This window comes from Solanum dulcamara, chromosome 4, assembly GCF_947179165.1.
Source record: "Solanum dulcamara chromosome 4, daSolDulc1.2, whole genome shotgun sequence".
Classification (NCBI taxonomy): domain Eukaryota; kingdom Viridiplantae; phylum Streptophyta; class Magnoliopsida; order Solanales; family Solanaceae; genus Solanum; species Solanum dulcamara.
In genome coordinates this window covers 81,180,485-81,199,291 of record NC_077240.1, presented here as the reverse complement: position 1 = coordinate 81,199,291, position 18,807 = coordinate 81,180,485, and the positions used below count along the sequence as shown (strand labels likewise).

The following is an 18,807-nucleotide window of genomic DNA, read 5'->3' as shown; positions in this document are numbered from 1 at the left end:
ACAAACGTTATACGTAGAATTTAGATGCATATCATAGTTTTGAGCTCATAAAAGGGTTGATGAAATTAATTATATAAGAAAATTCATATAATACAATAATACTTGGAAATAAGAATGGACTGATACATAATAAATAAAACTTATAGGGGGGGAAAGTGTAGTTAGCCCAAATAAAAAAAAATTTGATCAAACAATAAACGTTAGTATTTTCAGTCGGGTCACACCGACCGACCCCGTCCTTTGACGGACTCGTTCTTTATCATTCTCTCGTCAAACATCAATCTTGTTGTTTTTGTCTTTTTCATCTGATTTTCAATACATATTTTGGAATCTCGACTAATTCAGACTTATATCGTATAGAACTTAGTAAAAACAAGAAAATGTTCTTTGTCAAAAAAAATAATTATTCGAACAGATCGAACTCAAGATATCTGATTAGGGGTGTGCATCGGTCGGTTCGGTTTATCAGTTTTCGATTTTGAAATATGCTAAACCAATAACAAATCAATAAGGTTTTTTTTTTTATCAATTTTCGGTTTATCAGTTTTTGGTCCTTAACGATTCGGTTTTCGGTTTAACCAATAAGAAAATGCTCATAAAATTATTATATGACTTCTCCAACAATTTGGCGCAACAAGACAATAATATAACTTTACGGAATGCTCATAAAATAAAAATAATAGTGATTAATTGAAAAGAACTCTACAGATGCAACACAAATAAAAGAACTAGGACAATAATGTGAATTGAAGGCTAAAGAGTAAATGTAGTAACCAATAAGGTATTGATATTAACATTTAATATTTATTTAGGAGTAAATTAGTAAATTACTATAGTCTTAATGGATTATCGGCTTACCCAATAACCCAATATTAAAAATCAATATCGAACCAATAACCCGATAATTTTTTTTATAAAATCATTAAAAACCCATTAATTCAATAACATTTTTTTCGATTCAATTTTTGCACACCCCTACATTTGATTAAGCGAGGGTGCGAAGCCAGAGACAGGGGCAGGGGCAGGGCGGACGGAGGAAAATTCAAGATTCAAAGTTTATGAGTTTTTATAAGGACCTCAAGTTATAAATATTTAGTAAATTTCTTACTCTCTCTATTTTAATTTATGTGGCATTTTTTTCATTTTAATTAGTCTAAAAAGGAGGGACACTTTCTTATATTTAGTTATACCCTAATGAGAGATTTATGCCACACAAGAATCTATAATTTATTTTAGACCACAAATTTAAACATCTTTTTTTTACACTTATCACAAAGAGAGTAATAATATATGGTGACAAAAGCTATTGAATTCCCATGAACCTATAATTTATATGACAGCTCTTCTTGGAGAGGAAGGGGTTCATTCAAACTCCCTTCATCTAAGAATAACACAATACATACAAGGTTTACTTCTTTTCATATACATATAGATGATAAATACCTCGCAAAAATCTATCTTTATCATTAGACGAAAAAATTTTATTCATCACACCACGATACTGAGCGATTGTTATTCTAATCTTTTTTGATGAAACAAAAAATTCCCATTCCAAACTCCCCGGTCTAAGCCAACCTTCTTGGTCACCATTTTTTGGGTTCACTTTTACCAAGTCAAATCTTTCATATTATGGTCAATATTCAAGTCCTCCCCCTAACCCCCCGCCCCCAAACCCCCCGCCTTTTTTTTCTCTCACTCACAACACGTTCTTGAACGGTTTTTTATTATTGGACTAACTAATTTAAATAATCTTCAAAGTTTGAATTTGAACCGCGTAACATCAAACACATATTAAATCTCCACTTGTATATATAACACAAACAAACCTACTCGAGTCCTATCCCTAACAAACAAAAAAAACCAAAAACCAAAAAAAAAAAAAAACTTTTCAAGATTCTAGTAAAGTTTGAGTTTTTTTCTTTTGAGTTCGGTTCGTTAGCTGATATTTGTTTAGTCATTCAGATAGTGATTGGTGTTTTTTTTTTGTTAGTTGTAGCAAATGATGATTGCAACATGGAGAAAAAAGAGAGCAGAGAAAAGGGTCACAAAGAAAGGATTTATGAAGAAAAAAAACATGGAGTTAGTGATACCAAGCCAATTTACATGTCCAATTTCATTAGAATTAATGAAAGATCCTGTGACTTTATCGACAGGGATTACGTATGATCGAGAAAACATCGAAAAATGGATTAATGAAGGTGGGAATCAAACATGTCCTATCACAAATCAAGAATTGAAGTCATGTGGAAGTGGCATTATTGATCCTGTTTTAATTCCAAATCACAACATTCGAAAAATGATCCAACAATGGTGTGTCGAAAATAAGGAATATGGTATCGATAGGATCCCAACTCCAAGAATCCCCGTTTCATCGTCTGATGTCACTGCATTGCTCGCGAAAATAACTAATTCGAGCAAGTTGGAGAAGCAAGAATCTAATTTATGCAAAGAATTAGTAACTAGAGTGAAAGATTTGTCTAGTGAAAGTGATCGAAACAAATGTTGTTTTGTCACTAGTGGCACAGGAAAGGTGTTATCATCAGCATTTCTTGAACTATCAGAGGGAACAAACGTGAAAAACGCTTCAACAGAGGAAGTTATCTTGTCAACTTTGACACTTTTTTTGCCTTTGGATGTTAAGTCCAAGGCAATTCTTGGGTCGATTTCATCGTTACGTTGCATAGCATGGTTCTTGATGAAGGGGAGTTTATCAAGTAGGAGGAATGCAGTTCTTGTCCTTAGAGAAATATTGAAAATGGAGGAACATGACAAGGTTGAAATCTTGTTGAATATTGAAGGTGCTTTGGAAGGCCTAGTGAAGTTAGTAAAAGAGCCAATTTGTCCTAATACTACAAAAGCTTCTTTATTAACAATTTATCATATGGTAATTAATTCATCATCAAAATCAAGATTTGTTGATGTGGGGTTAGTTGAATTGTTGATAGAAATTCTTGTGGATTGTGACAAAAGCATATGTGAAAAGGCATTAGGTGTTTTGGATGGGATATTGAGCTATGAAGAAGGGGTGAAAAGGGCTTATAGTTATGCACTTAGTGTGCCTGTTTTGGTCAAGAAATTGTTGAGAGTTTCAGATTTGGCTACTGAATTTTCAGTTTCAATTTTGTGGAAGATTTGCAAGGCTGAAAAAAGGGACAATAATGAAGATTGTGATGTTCTTGTTGAAGCACTTCAAGTTGGTGCATTTCAAAAGCTTTTGTTGATGCTACAAGTTGGTTGTAGTGAAACAACAAAAGAGAAGGCTAGTGAGTTGTTGAAGTTGTTGAATGTGCATAGGGATAGAACAGAGTGTGTTGATTCTTTGGACTTCAAAAATCTCAAAAGGACATTTTGAATTAGAGTTCAAGATAGAATTTACACTGAGAGATTTCAGCATTTACTATATATACATAAAAGAAAAAAAATTGTCTTATATATATAGTATGATTTTCTGGCGAAGAGAATTCAGATGAACTCCTTTCCTCCCCTTATTATGATTATTACTATACATGATTCATTTTTCATTGTATACAAGTAAATCCAAGAATAAGGAAAAATATATAGTTTAGAGTACACTTTTTTTTATTTATCATTTTATATAGATACATATGCTGATAAATTAAGATGCAATAGCAATTCATGTATTAAATATCTGTATGGAGGGGTCTTCACCTCCAAGTGTTGCCATAGATTTGATGTGAGGATTTGTACTTTTGAAACTATAATAATGATTATAAAGGAATAAGCCTTATATTTAAGGTACATTCAAAATAATTTCTTTAAATATATTCTTGAGCAATTTTGATATATATTTTACACTCTCGCTATTAGATTTTATGAGAACTCTAGAAATACCAGGAAACTCCTGTCAAATCTTCAGAAATCGCAATACAAAAACTACACAAAATTTTAAAAATAGATGAAAAACATCATCACCGTAGAAGTTGCATTAGACTCTAGAAATAGACCAAAATAACATAATGGTAAATCCATTTTATTTCACATTTGTTGCTAAACCTAACAAGCAGAATTAGTTGAATATTTGAAGGAGATCGAAAATGCTAATTTTCACAAATTTAAAAGAACCAAAACTGCTCTGAAATAAATTATAAGGGTGGTTTTGAATCAACTCTCAAACATAAGGGACTATTTTTGTCATTTTCTTCAAACTTTGTTCCTCTTTCCTTTCAAGCTTAAATTGATTATGAATAGAAAATGTGTAACATTATCTCATTATGTTAATATTTTAAGGCAAAATACATAGATAATAGACATTCAAACTTAGTCTTAATTTTCATGTCTGACAATAAAACTTACCTAGTGATCATTTAAACATTTCAACTTGATACACATGTGTCTCAAGGACACCCCGATCTAGCATACCTCACACATGAACTGCAATCGCAAATAACATGTCAAATGGACGAATTAGCAATGACACATGTATTTTTTTCTAAAAAAATATTTTTATTTAAATTTTAGTTTATTTCTCATGTATAATACATAATACATGTCATTACGAGTTTGATTTCACAAATTAAAAAATATATAAAAATGAGGTAATCCTCAAAAAGAAAATAAAAAAGAAAGGAGTATGATAAAGATGACTTTGAAAGAAAAGTCTTGAGTCAATTTTCTTTACCTACAACAGCCTAAAATGAATTGAACTAGCAAAACTTTAGTCAAAGTAATTAAGGTTTGATCAAGAATTAATAAATTTCAACAAGAATTCTCTGTTCCCCAAAAGGGACCAAATCAATGAAATTAAAAAAATGTGTGGTAGCTTAACCTAGTTGATATATTTGGCTGACTGACAATTCAAATTACTTTCTCTTTTTCTTGTCCAAGAACAAAATACTTCATCCATCTCATTTTTTATTTGATATTATTTGACTGAGTACAAAATTTAAGAAAGAAATAATATTTTTTGAAACTTGTAAAGTGTGTTTGGTATGAAGAAAAATATTTTTCAGAAAAATAAATGGACTTCTTGCTTATTTAGTCTGGTTAGTTATACATCTAAGCCTTCACCTATCGATAGTTGGAGGCAGAACTAACACTAGTGCATGTAAGTGCATATCGCAAACTTAGTGCCCCATTAATAAAAGCTTCAAGCTTGAGTTATAAAAATAACCACTCATGAAATTTACTCTACATTAGTCATATTCATATTCCTATATCAAAGGACAAAACAAGGGTACTTTTCCCCTTTTCTTTATGATCATTGTCAAAAACTATAGTATTTTCATAGTGGTCTTGATGGTACAATGAAAATGAATTTAATATAATATAATATAATTTAATATAATATAATTGAAGTTACAAAGTTCATGGAATGTTCTCTTGAACTATCTTGTAAACCTCGTTTTTCTCAAAAATTCAAATGTCATATACTTCATTTTTTTTAAAAATAAATAAATAAAGTATATGCCACACCTCATTTCGTTACTCCTTAGGTTTGGCCAAGTCGTATTAATCGATCAGTTGAATATCATTCATTAAAAAAAAATTATATTGTGTATATAAGTCAAAAAATATTCTTTATACATATATATTAAAACTTGAATATTCTTTGCGAAATTCTTGATTTCGTCAATAGTTGTCTTAAGGGAGTCAATTGACACCTTTTTATCAATATATTACAAAGCGGCGAACTTTTTTAATGTATATACACTATATGTTGATCCCTTGACTTCAAATTATGAATTTCGTCAGTGAAAATTCTGGTTCTGTCACGACTTAAGAGGCTTCCTCATTGAGTTCTATAACCTCAAGCATAAGTACTCCTTCCTATAGTTTCCCTTCATCTCCTTTCTATTCAAATCCATCTACAAAAAAAGAATTGATCCAAGAAAATGCACAGAAGAATCAAGAAAGTATTCACTTTTCTTAGGGAGCACACATGTGTTAGCTATGCAAAATTTGCAACCATTGGAGGCCTATGTGACCTTGATCACATTGTTGTCAAAGCCACTTCCCCTGATGACACAACATTGCCTGATCGATATGTACTCGAAATCCTCCAAATTTTTTCCATTTGTCCATCTTCCTTTGGTTCATTCGCGTTGTCTTTTAGTAGACGTTTTGGCAACACACGATGCTGGAGAGTCGCATTGAAATGCCTCCTCCTCTTCCATAGACTCCTTAAGGCATTGCCTCCTACTAGCCTTTTTCGCGAAGAACTCTTGTTGGCACGATCAAATGGTTTGATGTCTCTTTACCCTTGTAACTTCAAAGATCAAACGTCCTCTGCCTCTCAAGATTACACCCATTTCATTTGGTCATATGCACGTTTGCTCGATGAATCCCTAGATTGTTGTGCCACTCAGGCAAAAGAAATCGATGAATATCACACGAGTAGTCATGAAAGCTTTATTGACAAGATGGATGAAGTAAGGCTAATGTTAGAATTTTTGCCACAGGTACAAAGCCTAATAGACAGAGTTATAGAGTGCAAGCCAACAGGGAAAATAGCCCGTAACACTATAGTTCAATCGGTCATGAAACATGTAATTCGCGATAGTTTCACGTGTTACACTACTTTCAAGAAAGAGATTGTTGAGGTACTAGATCATCTCATACAATTACCATACATGAATTGTGCAGCAGCATTTGAGATTTACAAGAAAGCAGCAAATCAAGCAAATGAACTTTGTGAATTTTATGATTGGTGCAAGTCTTTAGGACTTTGTGGCATGTATGAGTGTCCATTCATTGAAAAAATCCCACAAATACAAATCACAGCTCTTGAGAACTTCCTCAATGGGATGTGGCAATCGACAGATGATCCGTCCTCTTCAACGTCTGTTTCTCCTCTAACATCAACCGAAGATGGCAACGATTATAAGCAGAAACAGGTTATGTTGCTTGGACCTTCCAAAAATGTTGTTGCAGCCGTGTCAGATCCTCCAGAAATGCATGGCAACATTGATAGTGAAGAGTCCGAGCAACATAGAAAACAGAACAGGCAATCAAGATTTGATAGTGAAATGCAACCTTTGATACAACTTGAAGATGACAATCAAGATTGGGAGACCCTTTTGGATGCTTCTGTTTCTTTTCAATTAAGCACATCTTCAAGAAACAATTTTTACCTACAAAACAATAAATGGGAAATACAAGTGTATCAACCAGATAGTGGTCCTCTTCAAAGTAGAATATATCCATGATTTCTTACATAATCACTCAATTAATAGCTATTATCTAAGAAAGTTATTTTCTTCGTTGAAGAAAATTGGAATCAAGAAGAAATACGACTTTCTGAGATAATAATTATTAGATGAGTCACTATCAGAATAATCAACCCTCTATAACGGGGGCATATGAGACATTTCTAATTGAAAAGTAGTCCACATTTTAGCTTTGTGCAGGCAATGTCATTACAAAGTCATTCAAATAAGTAGATGGTCAAGAAGTTTTCATTGATGGTTTGTTGAGTTTCTTATATCGACTATATAACAAGGGATGGGAAAGTCTCTTTATATTATCTTGGGTAATTCTCACCTTTTGAACTAATTTTTGGGGTTGAGTTAGATACAAAATAAGTACGGAACTCAGTTCTCTTGTAAATTGGAATCCTTGTGGAGTTGTGGTTTCTTGATTATTCATTTACTAGGAGTGAGAATTATTTGTAGTGGCACTATGGTGACATTATAAGAGCAAAAACAACCCTTCACCTATATTTATTTTCAAGTACCAAGTTATTTCAAGAAAATCTTGGAATCCCAAATGACCATTCATGGCTTTTCTCTAGTTGTTTTGGTAGACCACAACACAATTGATCTGTCCTATGATCTTTCTATTGGAGTTGGAGGTATGTACTATGTACACTAATTGTTATATAGTACTAAGTGTAGATAACTGAACACAATGGATATGTGGATGGTGAATGGCTCTTTTGGTCCCTATGTTGATGAACTGGTGATACTAAGTTCAAGAAAGAGAGTGATGACAAAGCAAATGGATATAATGTATATTGGATTGTCCAATGTGTTAACTACATGGTTACAAGAAATTAGTGGTCTTCACTCTTCAACATTGTGATGTTACTTTTTTAAAAAAATAATAATTATAATTTAAGCATGTTATAATATTTTTATGACTAAAAAAACTCACTCGAACAAATTTAGAAATACTAATAACGCAAAAACATTAAGTGATTTCCTTCTATGTGTATAATACTTGATGAGCAAAGTCATCTGTAATATGTTCTTACGAAGATAGCAAGTATCTCATAGAATTAATTCAAATACAAACAAATTAATCCAGACTCCATATGATAAAAATAAAAATAAAAACTTGAAACTCTTAATGATCTTCTAAAAATCAAGAATTAATTTAAACGTCTCTATGGCTTTTTTAGATATCGTATGTGTTATTTTTAATAGTTTTGATACAAAATTAATTCAAAATCGGTTGGTACATAGAGTAAATTATTCAAGAATTATAGTCCTGAAATTATAATTTCAACTATTATTGTACTTGAGAGGTGGGATAAATAATGATTCTAACATTAATGAAATAAAATGGAATATCTTAAAGTTTTTGAAATTACATTTATATACTATTTGATTGATGTATAAATTTATATGTCAACCAATAAATGTAATTAAAAAAAAATTAATCCATATCCTATCTTCTACTTTTACAAAGTTCATATTCCCCTTTTACAAATTACAAAACTCATTATCTATAAATACAAAATCAGTATAAAATCAAAGCTTATTTAGAGCTCACAATGATTAACCATTGCTTCACTACAGACCTTCAGCTCCATGGAGCAACTAAGGCCGGCGAAAAGCGCCGCCGTGCTGTTGTTGATTTACTGCTCAGTCGTACTTACCACCGTTAAGTCTCTCCGTTACTTCACCGGCTTTCTTCTTTCTCCGGTAATATCCCTAGTTTGATTTGAATTGGTATTCAGTTTTTATTTATGATGAATAATATATGTAATTGAAGGATGTATAGTTGTAAATTTCCTTTGCGGACGTGAAATTATTCCTAATTTATGGTTCGAATAAGTATTGGAGAGTGTGATTAGATACCGCACGATGCAATTTCAGTTAGAGGATACGGATTAGTGTAGAAGGTTAGTAAGTAGTTGACTGGTGGCTTGCCTTTCCTTAGATACTAGTTAGTAGTAGTATTACTATTGTAGTTTCTTGTCCTTCGATTTGGGTTAGTATCTGTTGTTTTTTGTGCTTCCATTATGCATGTTTGTTATTTCTTTTTTCAAACTGCTTTGAATTGCTTTTCCTTGAGCTGAGGGTCTGAAAAAACCTCTCTACCTCCCAAGGTAGGGCTACGCTCCCTAAACTCCACTCGTGGAATTACATTGGATATGATAGTTGTAGTGTTCAATAAAGTGGGAGGAGGTTCCATGAGGTCTTAGGTTCAAATCTCACTGGAGTTTAAAAAATTGTCGGGTGATTTCTTATTATCTATCTAAGTTTAGTTGATAGAATTACTTGATACTTTTGCTGGTGGGAATGAGCCTTGTTGGAGTTGCTACATCTTTGTGTTGATGGAAGGTAGCAAATACCCGATAAAATAGTCTAGATGCGCGACATCACCATCATTAAAAAAAAGTGTGCTATTTTAGAAGGTAAGTTATGAAATTAGTTTGACTTATATATTATATAAGTGATGGTGGGAAAAAATGTTGAAGTAATGGTTGAAAAATTAGTTTGAATAGAGAAGAAAACATACTTGAAAAGTTATAAAAGTCGTCGTCATCGACCATCATATATATATATATATATATATATATATATATATATATATATATATTTGTTTTTAATATTCACGTGCTTTCATCAATTTATTAAACCATGATGGTTTTATGTAAAATGATACATGGTAAAAGAACAGTTATATTTTAAATATAGCGTGATGAATTAGCCTTAATGTTTGGTACCACGTACATGGATCATTTGCTTCCATTGTCTTTTTTCTTAGCTAAAGACCATTTTGATACCGAGAAATCGTAGATCTTTTGAAGCAAATTGTAGGCCTTTAGTCATCATGGTTCTACACCTATTAGCTGGTGCATTTGGAGTTTTACATATAGCATAAATAAACCATCTCGAGCTGCTTTCTGTCGTTCTATCCACTATGTGCTATTTGCACCCTCTCTCTGATGTCATCAATGTCCACACATCCATCTAAGTATCCACATTTCAGTGAAACTATGTGCTATTTGCACCCTCTCTCTGATGTCATCAATGTCCACACATCCATCTAAGTATCCACATTTCAGTGAAACTTATAATTTGAATGTGTCGGTGGTTAAAGGCCTATAGTTTACTTCCGAACAATATTGTGGTTTCACAACCATCTTATGGAACTTGTCTTTCCCTTTATTAGGTATCTTCCTATTGTGAAGCACTATTACAAGTACTCCTCCATTTTAGCCATCCTAATTTAATTTCATATGCTAAATCTTCATCTATCGTGCCATTCTTGCAATATCTGGTGCATTACATTCAAATACTTTTGTGATTATTAAAAAAGATAAAGATATCACATGCTTTTTTGTGAAGATTCATGAGATATAAGACTACGATTACACTTGGATATCGAAAAGCTTCTCTATACAAAGTATATTCCTCCAGGCTTAGATGTGTCTTTAGGATTTTTATTTTTTGGTTTTAGACCTCTATGTTTCTCGGGACTCTTAGTAAAAATATCGATGGATGCGTGTTGGATTCTCCAAAAGTAGTGCATTTTTGAAGAACCTGACACTGGTGCGAAAACATTTTTGGAGAATCCGAGCAACATAGTTGGACCACCTGTAGATATGGTTTTAATATTTTTGGTCTATGTATGTGCTTTAATGTAAGCCTTCTTATACTTTAAAAAAGGTCGTACAAGTCTGCATGTGTAGGTGTAAGTTAACTATACTGCATCCAGTGGCGGACCCAGGAATTTTATGAAGGGGGTTCAAAAAACATTAAACACACTAATTAAAAAAAAATGTGCTTATTCGGATTCGAACTCGCGAGCTGAGACAAGCTAAAGCAAAATATTGAACCCCACTTGCCACTGAGCTAGTCCTTTGACTTATGCTCAGGGGGTTCAGTATTAAATATATACACATAAATCAAAAAATTTATCTTATATATACAGTGTAATTTTTTAACGAAGGGGGTTCGGATGAACCCCCTAAACATGGCTTGGGTCCGCCCCTGACTGCATCATCATCATGCACTTTTGTACTAAGAGATTCATGTTGCTTGAAAGAGGACCCTCTTATATCATCTTCTGTAATAGATATTATATCAATTATATCACCTATCTTAGTAAAACATTCAATAGCTGAGCTGGGCATTTTGCTTTTGATGGTGTGGGAATGGCCCATTGGAATCACTTTCTGTTCCGCCTTTCACGTGCACGAGAATACAGACAAGGAACACTCTCTTGGATCCTTATTTACTTTACCCTTTATGAGCTGTTTAACGACAAAAGATCTTCACAAGAGACATCACAAGCTATAAATGGCAGTAATAGTAAAGAGTTAAGTACTTCAACTGCTACCTGGTGCAAAAAAAGTAATTTAAATTAACTCTTAGTCCTGCTTAATGTTAGTTTTTGTAATTGTTCTTAAGCAGCATAAAAGTCTTGTCGATGGATATTTCCTTCAGCTGCTCTTAGGAGCTGCCAATACTCAGACCTTGCCGGCAGAAGACCTCCTCCAAGAGACTCAGCAAATTTTTAATAGCTTATTTGCTGCATACATCACCCCATTTCCCAAGTTATTTCTTAAAAGGGTTTTCATGCGACTATCCTAATCTAATTGTGCTAATTGATGAGAAGATTAGCCTGTAGCTTATCTCTCTGCATTAATTGCGTGCAAAGTGACAAAATAGCATGTTTTGCCCCATAGCTTTGTGGTAGATGTCATCTCAAAAGTCTTTCTGCTGTACTATTTTTCACATCTCTCGAATTTTCTGAACTCTTTCTACTATCTCATTCCTTATGTTCTGGTTAATTGTGCAGATTCTCTATGTCAATATAACTGAAAGCTAGAGTATAATAGGTATCTTGTTTTTATCCTTTTGAATCTGAGTTAACTCCAAGAACATCTAAATTTGCACGAAATAAAATGTTGGCAAATTCAAGTTTAGACACATTACTTATTGAAAAGGTAATATCTTTAGAGTTTAGACACATTCTTAATGCTGATATTTGACTCAGGAGGAAAATCTTCTTGACTAGAATTCTTCTAATTGAAAAAATGTCACTTATACTTCATTGAACACAGACAACAACAAAGAGGGGAAATGTCATTTGACCAATATCATTCTTTTCAAGATTGATATTACATTGTTTGTCCAGTATCATTCTTTTCAAGTTTATAAACCTTGTATGGTTTTATTGGTGGAATGTCTGTAATCTAGTGTATCTTTTCAATGTTTCTGATTAGGTAAAATTCATCTTCTCTGATATGCTGTGCTTTTTCTAATCAATGAAATAGATAGTACTCACATAAAGGTTTCTGATATCTCACCTGGCTGCCTTGGAGATGCGCATAAAATATTTAACACTGCTAAGTCAGCATTCAGTTTTCACTGTTCTTTTTCTCAGTAGCATCTTTTTTTTTTCTAATTATTTTAGCTTGTGTATGAATAAGGTGTTCTTCATTTCTTCTCTTTGAAACATAAGCAAAGATTTCTTTTCCTGTTTCATAAACATCTCTCTTTTTATGTTCCGAAGTATGTCTGCTCTTCAACAGATTTTAATAGAGTCCAGAAAACTTCTTGTTGTATATGTCAATTTTGATGACTAGTAGTCTAGTACTGAAGCATGCTAAAGAATGTCCCCTCACTGGACTGTATTAATTAGAGGGACATACTCTAATTTTAAAACTAATCTAGCCTATAATATAGTTTCATGTGCTGTTAAAAAAGGATTTACCTTATGTTGATTTGTTCACTGTTGATTTTATATGGTGTTGCCAAGTGGTTTTTGAATATCGAAGTACTTAATTTCTTCTTTTTCTCCAGAGAAATCTTAATAGGGAGGGGAAAATCGATCATTTAAAATACTAAGAAATGTTAAGGGGTCAGAAAACTCTAAGAATTGCTTCTTCATGACAGCTTATATTGGTAATTATTTTCTATTATTATTTTCAAACCCTGAAAAAAGTGCATATTAGAGGATGAAAAGGTCATTATAGATTACAAACAGCTATAAACTATACCTTTCTAGTAAATGCTTATAGAAGAACTTAGTAAAGTTGGAATTTGATAAAGAAACTGACCATTAAGTATCACAAACAGAACTGCACATTGATACATCTTTAAGTAATATAGATAGCTTATACTTTATTTAGCAACTGCTTATTCCTATAAACCATATTGTTTCAATTAACAGATAGTCTGTAATTGCAGCAATACAATCAACATTCATACTTAAAACTTCCCATAACCTTGAGCTTGGATCATCGAGAGCAAGAAGAAGCACTTGGAATCACTTTAGCTGCGTGGAGGTGGCTGAGGATTCTTGGGTTTCATCTGATTTGCAGCAGAACTGGGGCCAAGCGTGAGTTCAAGTTCAGGTAATTTGTTAATTCTTGCTGCAGCTAGTCTCTGTTTTAGCTCAGAATACAAAGCTTCATTCTCCTGTCTGAGCCTTTGAGCAGTCTTCCTTAGCCTGTCATTCTCCTGCATAATCTGAATATTCCGCCAGTACAAGTCTAAGTTCTGTTTCTCCATAACTTGCTTGAATTGACCTGAAACTGGAGAAAACATCAAGAATTATGAACAGTTCTGCAAGATATATTTTGAAAACCTAGCCTAACAGATTATGCAAAAAGAGCAGATGATGTCATAGTAAATTTTTCTTATCTACATATGCATGACATAAGTTTATACACAGTATATTGATCAAAATATTGCAGAAAATTGATAAGAATTTCCATAGTGATTTATTTCTATGGGAAAAAATAAGATGGGATAGTAAATGTAAAACAATGAGAGATTGGATTTAAATCTAGCCCTGCTTTGTCTCATGAAATTTGAGTCATAGAAGGCAAGAGTCCGCGGAACATTTTAGAGGCTACTCTCGGTACACTTAGCAAGTAACCAGCTTCAAAGAGGGGAAGCAATTTTGAGACCAATGGAATGAAGGAAAAAAAACTGGTTTTGCAAGAACACTTGAACAATTACTTACGAATAGAGAACAGGCTCCGAACCTTTAGATTCAAAAGCTATTAGAGGGCAACTGGTTTTGGTTGGAGTCTCTTTGATATTCGTGCTTATTTATACTACTATTTTATTACTTTTACGGATGGACAAAGTAATACTAGAAGCAGCACACGAGAATCGCACTCCTAGTTCAAGAAAGGCTCCCAAAACCAATTTGCAAAGCCCCCTTTATTCCTCCTTTATTCTCACATAAAAACACGTCACATTTTTAGTCAAGAAGACGCTTCATCGATGATTCTGTTAGAAGGAAAGAAAATTGTTGCTCAAAGTGGTTTTTGCATGTGAATTTTGCTTGTTTAGTTATGTCAAATTAGTTAGAAAGCAGCATAAAGGATGATATTCCTGAAGAAGCAAATGCTTGAGCAAAGGGAGAAATAGCATGGGAGACAGCGAGATCTAAGGGGGTGGGGGTGGGGGGTGGGGGTGATGAATTGTGAGATTTCGATATTCGTGAGAGGAACCTGAATGTGAGTAGCAAAATAATAAGCATTCAGTGAACTTTACAGAATCAACTCATGCCTTTTAAAGTGATTTGGCTAAGCCATGAGTAGATCACAATAAATATAAGGAGTAGAATTTTATTACTGTTAATCTATCTAGGATATGTTGTTTTTGGAAATTACATTACAAGAGAATCCCTCCTTTTTTTGGAACATAACTGATTAATTCATTATACCTATTAAAGAAAATAATGAATGGTGACATATATGGTATATGGTAAACTCTATTGAAAGTGAATAATAATTGAAGAAAGAGAAAGAAAATCTTGAGTAGTTAGTAAGTATGGATCCAAGTATTATTATTATTATTCTTTATTTTTGTTTTGGATGAGTTCTTGAGTTCATTATGTATTAATTTTCTTTGTTTTTATTTTAGAGAGTATTTGAAAAACAATGTAGGAACTAGGATGTTTTGGGAATTTTAAGTATAGATTTATCTCATCGTGACCAGGAGGTCACGGGTTCAATCCGTCGAAACAACCTTTTGAGAAATGTGGGGTAAGACTGCGTACAATAAATCCTTGTGGTTCGGCCCTTCCCGTACCCCGCGCATAGCGGGAGCTTTAGTGCACCGAGCTGCCTTTTAGATTTATCGCATTGTGATTACAGATATGTCTAGACTTTCAAGTTTTTCTTTTGGTTTAATCATCGGTATTCGAAATTTGTTAGTCTGATTGATTTTGTATTCGTGTTTGGTAAGCAAATTAAGGGGGGGTAAAACGCTCTCTATTAAGAAGTTCTTCATTCCTAGAGTTCAAACTCGAAACCTCTCGTTAAGGAGAGTTTTCATTACTGGTGACAATTGGCTCCTTCAGTACAATACAAATATAAAAGTGGAGAAGTCGAGAAAATATGTGTAATATTCACATTATAAAAAGGAATTTCATCATTCTAATTTGCTAACTATGTTTCGACTCATACAAGTTGTTGTCGGTGGTTATTGTTGTTTTACTCGTTATAGGGAACGGAGTTCAAGGGCAACAAAGTCCCTTAGATATTTGTTGTTTTTCTCATTAAAGAGAACGGAATTCAAGGGGGAAAAAGGACCTTAGATAGGACTTCATCTTATATGGCTAGAAGAGATTTTCTTTTTATTGTTGCTTCACGCGTTACAGAGAATGGAATTCAAGTGAAACAAAGGTCCTTAGATAGGACTTCATCAATGACTAAAAGAGATTTTCTTTGTATTGTTGTTTTACTCGTTATAGAGAACGGAATTCAAGGGAAACAAAGGCCCCTAGATAGGACTTCATCTATATGGCTAGAAGAGATTTTCTTTCTATTGTTGTTTTACTCGTTATAGAGAACGGAATTCAAGGGGAAAAAAGGCCCTTAGATGATACTTCATCTATGACTAGAAGAGATTTTCTTTCTATTGTTGTTTTACTCGTTATAGAGAACGGGATTCAAGGGAAACAAAGGGGCCCTTACATAGGACTTCATCTATATGGCTATAGAAGAGATTTCTTTCTATAGTTGTTTTACTCGTTATAGAGAATGGAATTCAAGGAAAACAAAAGCCCTTAGATAAGAGTTCATCTATGGCTAGAAAATATTTTCTTTCTATTGTTGTTTAACTCGTTATAGAGAACGAAATTCAAGGGAAACAAAGGCCCTTAGATAGGACTTCATCTATGAATAGAAGAGATTTTCTTTCTAGTAGAACTCATCAATCAAGTCGTTAACTAGTCCAAAATAATTTTATTTGCTTTCATGGAAAAAGGATTGAATATTATTTACTATGACCAAACTTGTAATTAGATGTCAAAAGCACCATAGTCTATTATATTCCCCAATAAAACTAAACAATGAAAATAAGACAAGTTCATAGCATATCCTAATTGCTATAGATTTTTCTACTTATAACCATCATATTCTCTTCATTCCGACAGGTATGTTATTAGCTACTCTTGTTGAGGTTCCTTCATTTTAACAAGAGTGAATAGGTTAAAATAAAAAAAATAAACTATCATCCTTCAGGAATTTCATATAAAAAATTATCAGATGCTCACAGAATCACCATGAACTATCATGAACTCATATCAAAATACTCAAGGGAAGAATATAACATGATATGTGAACATCACACTCCAAAACCTCCTTCAAAGAGTTTCAAGTGGCAACATATGCCACACGTAGAAAATTTGAGCGAATAGGTTAAAACTCTCCCTATATTATCATGTTTTGTGAGGTTCACACCTAAACTATTGGTTGTTCGTAGAAACTCCCCCCCCCCACACACACACACACACACAACAAACTACCATGAACTCATTATGTCAGGTGGGATATAGTCAAGTTTGGTTCAAATTTTTAAAAAAAGTAGATGTACTAATATTTCAAGCCATAATGATCACCTTAAAAAAGGAAATGTAATTAATCAATGTTTAACCAATCAAAAGTTAAACTTGTAATAAATTCAATATGTGATTATATACAGCTAGAATTAATTAAAATGCAAGATATAGAGTATCAAATCTGGATAGAGATACCTTTTAGAAAAAAACAGTAACGGATGACTACATGTATCTAGAGATTATGCATTAAACTTATATATATCCATATAAAATGAATCATATTTAACTCAAAATAGAACTCAATAAACGTGTGATAATAAGACAGTTAATCTACATCTTACCATTTTTCATAATTATTATTAATAGTGGCATTTAATTAAAGCAAAGATATGATAAGCATGAAATATATTGATGGAATTACTATTTCTAGCAAGTTGATATGATCCTCTAGTAGAACTATGAGTTGGTTGTTTGAATTTGTAAATTTGTAATGCCATGCAATCAATAATTTCCCATATTTGGAGGATTTTGTATTTACTACATGGTCTATTTAAAAGATTTATTATTCTCTTCATTCTTTCATCAAGTTAGTTTCATCTCAATAACATAAACATTATTAGTATAGAGAGGCAAAATGGATGATTTTGCAATTAAAAAGCCATGTTCTTCTGAGGCTTCTAGTATATCGGCAACATCAGAAGAATCTCATAAAATCGTCACAAACATGAAGAAAACCAAAGAAAAAGTTGTGGAAGGCTCCCAATTGAAGCCACATGACTTATCATCTGTGGGTCTACTTCTTGATCTCAAAATCCACAATGGTTACAACAACAACAAAAATACTAATTGTTCAAATCCTGAACTCAATCTTTTCAGTACAACTCCGGCTCATGCTAGTGAGTCTTCCAACGAGGCAACGCCCAAACAGAGGCGTTCCTCGGATGCTAGGACTTTCTCTTGTAGCTTCTGTAAGAGAGAATTCTCCACTTCCCAAGCCTTAGGGGGACACCAAAATGCTCACAAACAAGAGAGGGCATTGGCTAAAAGGAGAAACGGGCTTGTTGATGTTGTTGCGCCTTTTGTCCCTCCCAATTATCATCCCTACTATAATCCCTACTCGAATTTCAACTCACGCATGCCATTTCACAGTTCTTTTGCTTCTCGATCATCGCTTGCTGTTCAAGGAGATTCTCCCGCGATTCTTAAGCCTACTTCCTATCAGACATGGCCATTTTTTTCCAGTTACAATTTTCCATTTAACCCTGAGAAGTGGTCATCATCAACATCAAGCTCATCATTTTTTAGGTCAGAAAATCTCCAAGAAAATTATAACATGGGTAAGATTGGAATAGGAGGTGCTTCTTTGGAGAATTCCCCTAATTTTGAGAACAAACAAAGTGGAAAGGGTTTCAACTTAATGAATTCACCAATCAATGTTGATGATAATCTTGGTGAAAATAATTATATGAAGGTGAAATCGGGAGAGGAAGAAGCAAAAAGGAAAAATGAAGAAGAAGAGCTTGATTTGAATCTAAAGCTGTAATTTAATTTGTTGCTTAGAATTAGTTTGTTATTCTATGGAGGTTTAATTTTATTTGTGCATTGTTTTTATTCGAACATGTGATGTATTTTAATTCCCATTTTCTTGTAGTTTGATTTGAATTCCATTGAATCACTCTTTACTCTTCTTTTTTTTTTTATATTGGGGGGGGGGGGGGGGATGTGGCATTTATATTTTTGACTTTTTATAACTAGACATTTACAAGCCTAATCAAATAGTCATTTCCATTTTTGTCAGAACAAAAA

The 18,807-nt window shown here is 33.1% G+C and overlaps 3 protein-coding genes across 5 annotated transcripts; all 3 read left to right on the top strand.

Annotated features, from left to right (window-relative positions):
- Positions 1-1,862: 1,862 nt before the first annotated feature.
- LOC129887900 (U-box domain-containing protein 21-like) lies at positions 1,863-3,783 on the top strand. Its single transcript, XM_055963138.1, has one exon. It carries the CDS (start codon positions 2,000-2,002, stop codon positions 3,350-3,352), a length of 1,353 nt encoding a protein of 450 aa, XP_055819113.1. The 5' UTR covers positions 1,863-1,999; the 3' UTR covers positions 3,353-3,783.
- A 2,069-nt stretch (positions 3,784-5,852) lies between these two features.
- LOC129884427 (putative clathrin assembly protein At1g03050) lies at positions 5,853-7,166 on the top strand. Its single transcript, XM_055958724.1, has one exon. The coding sequence runs from the start codon at positions 5,853-5,855 to the stop codon at positions 7,164-7,166; it is 1,314 nt and encodes a 437-aa protein (XP_055814699.1).
- Positions 7,167-8,713: 1,547 nt separating this feature from the next.
- LOC129887898 (zinc finger protein 3-like) lies at positions 8,714-18,673 on the top strand. 3 transcript variants are annotated; one of them, XM_055963136.1, is made up of 4 exons: positions 8,797-8,885; positions 11,995-12,034; positions 13,389-13,555; positions 17,627-18,673. In XM_055963136.1, exon 4 carries the CDS (start codon positions 17,636-17,638, stop codon positions 18,542-18,544), a length of 909 nt encoding a protein of 302 aa, XP_055819111.1. In that variant the 5' UTR covers positions 8,797-8,885; positions 11,995-12,034; positions 13,389-13,555; positions 17,627-17,635; the 3' UTR covers positions 18,545-18,673. The 3 variants fall into 3 exon arrangements, with proteins under 3 accessions (XP_055819110.1, XP_055819112.1, XP_055819111.1); XM_055963135.1 differs by lacking the exon at positions 11,995-12,034 and having other exon boundaries at positions 8,714-8,885; positions 17,878-18,673; XM_055963137.1 differs by lacking the exon at positions 11,995-12,034 and having other exon boundaries at positions 8,716-8,885; positions 18,151-18,673.
- The last annotated feature ends 134 nt before the right edge of the window (positions 18,674-18,807 follow it).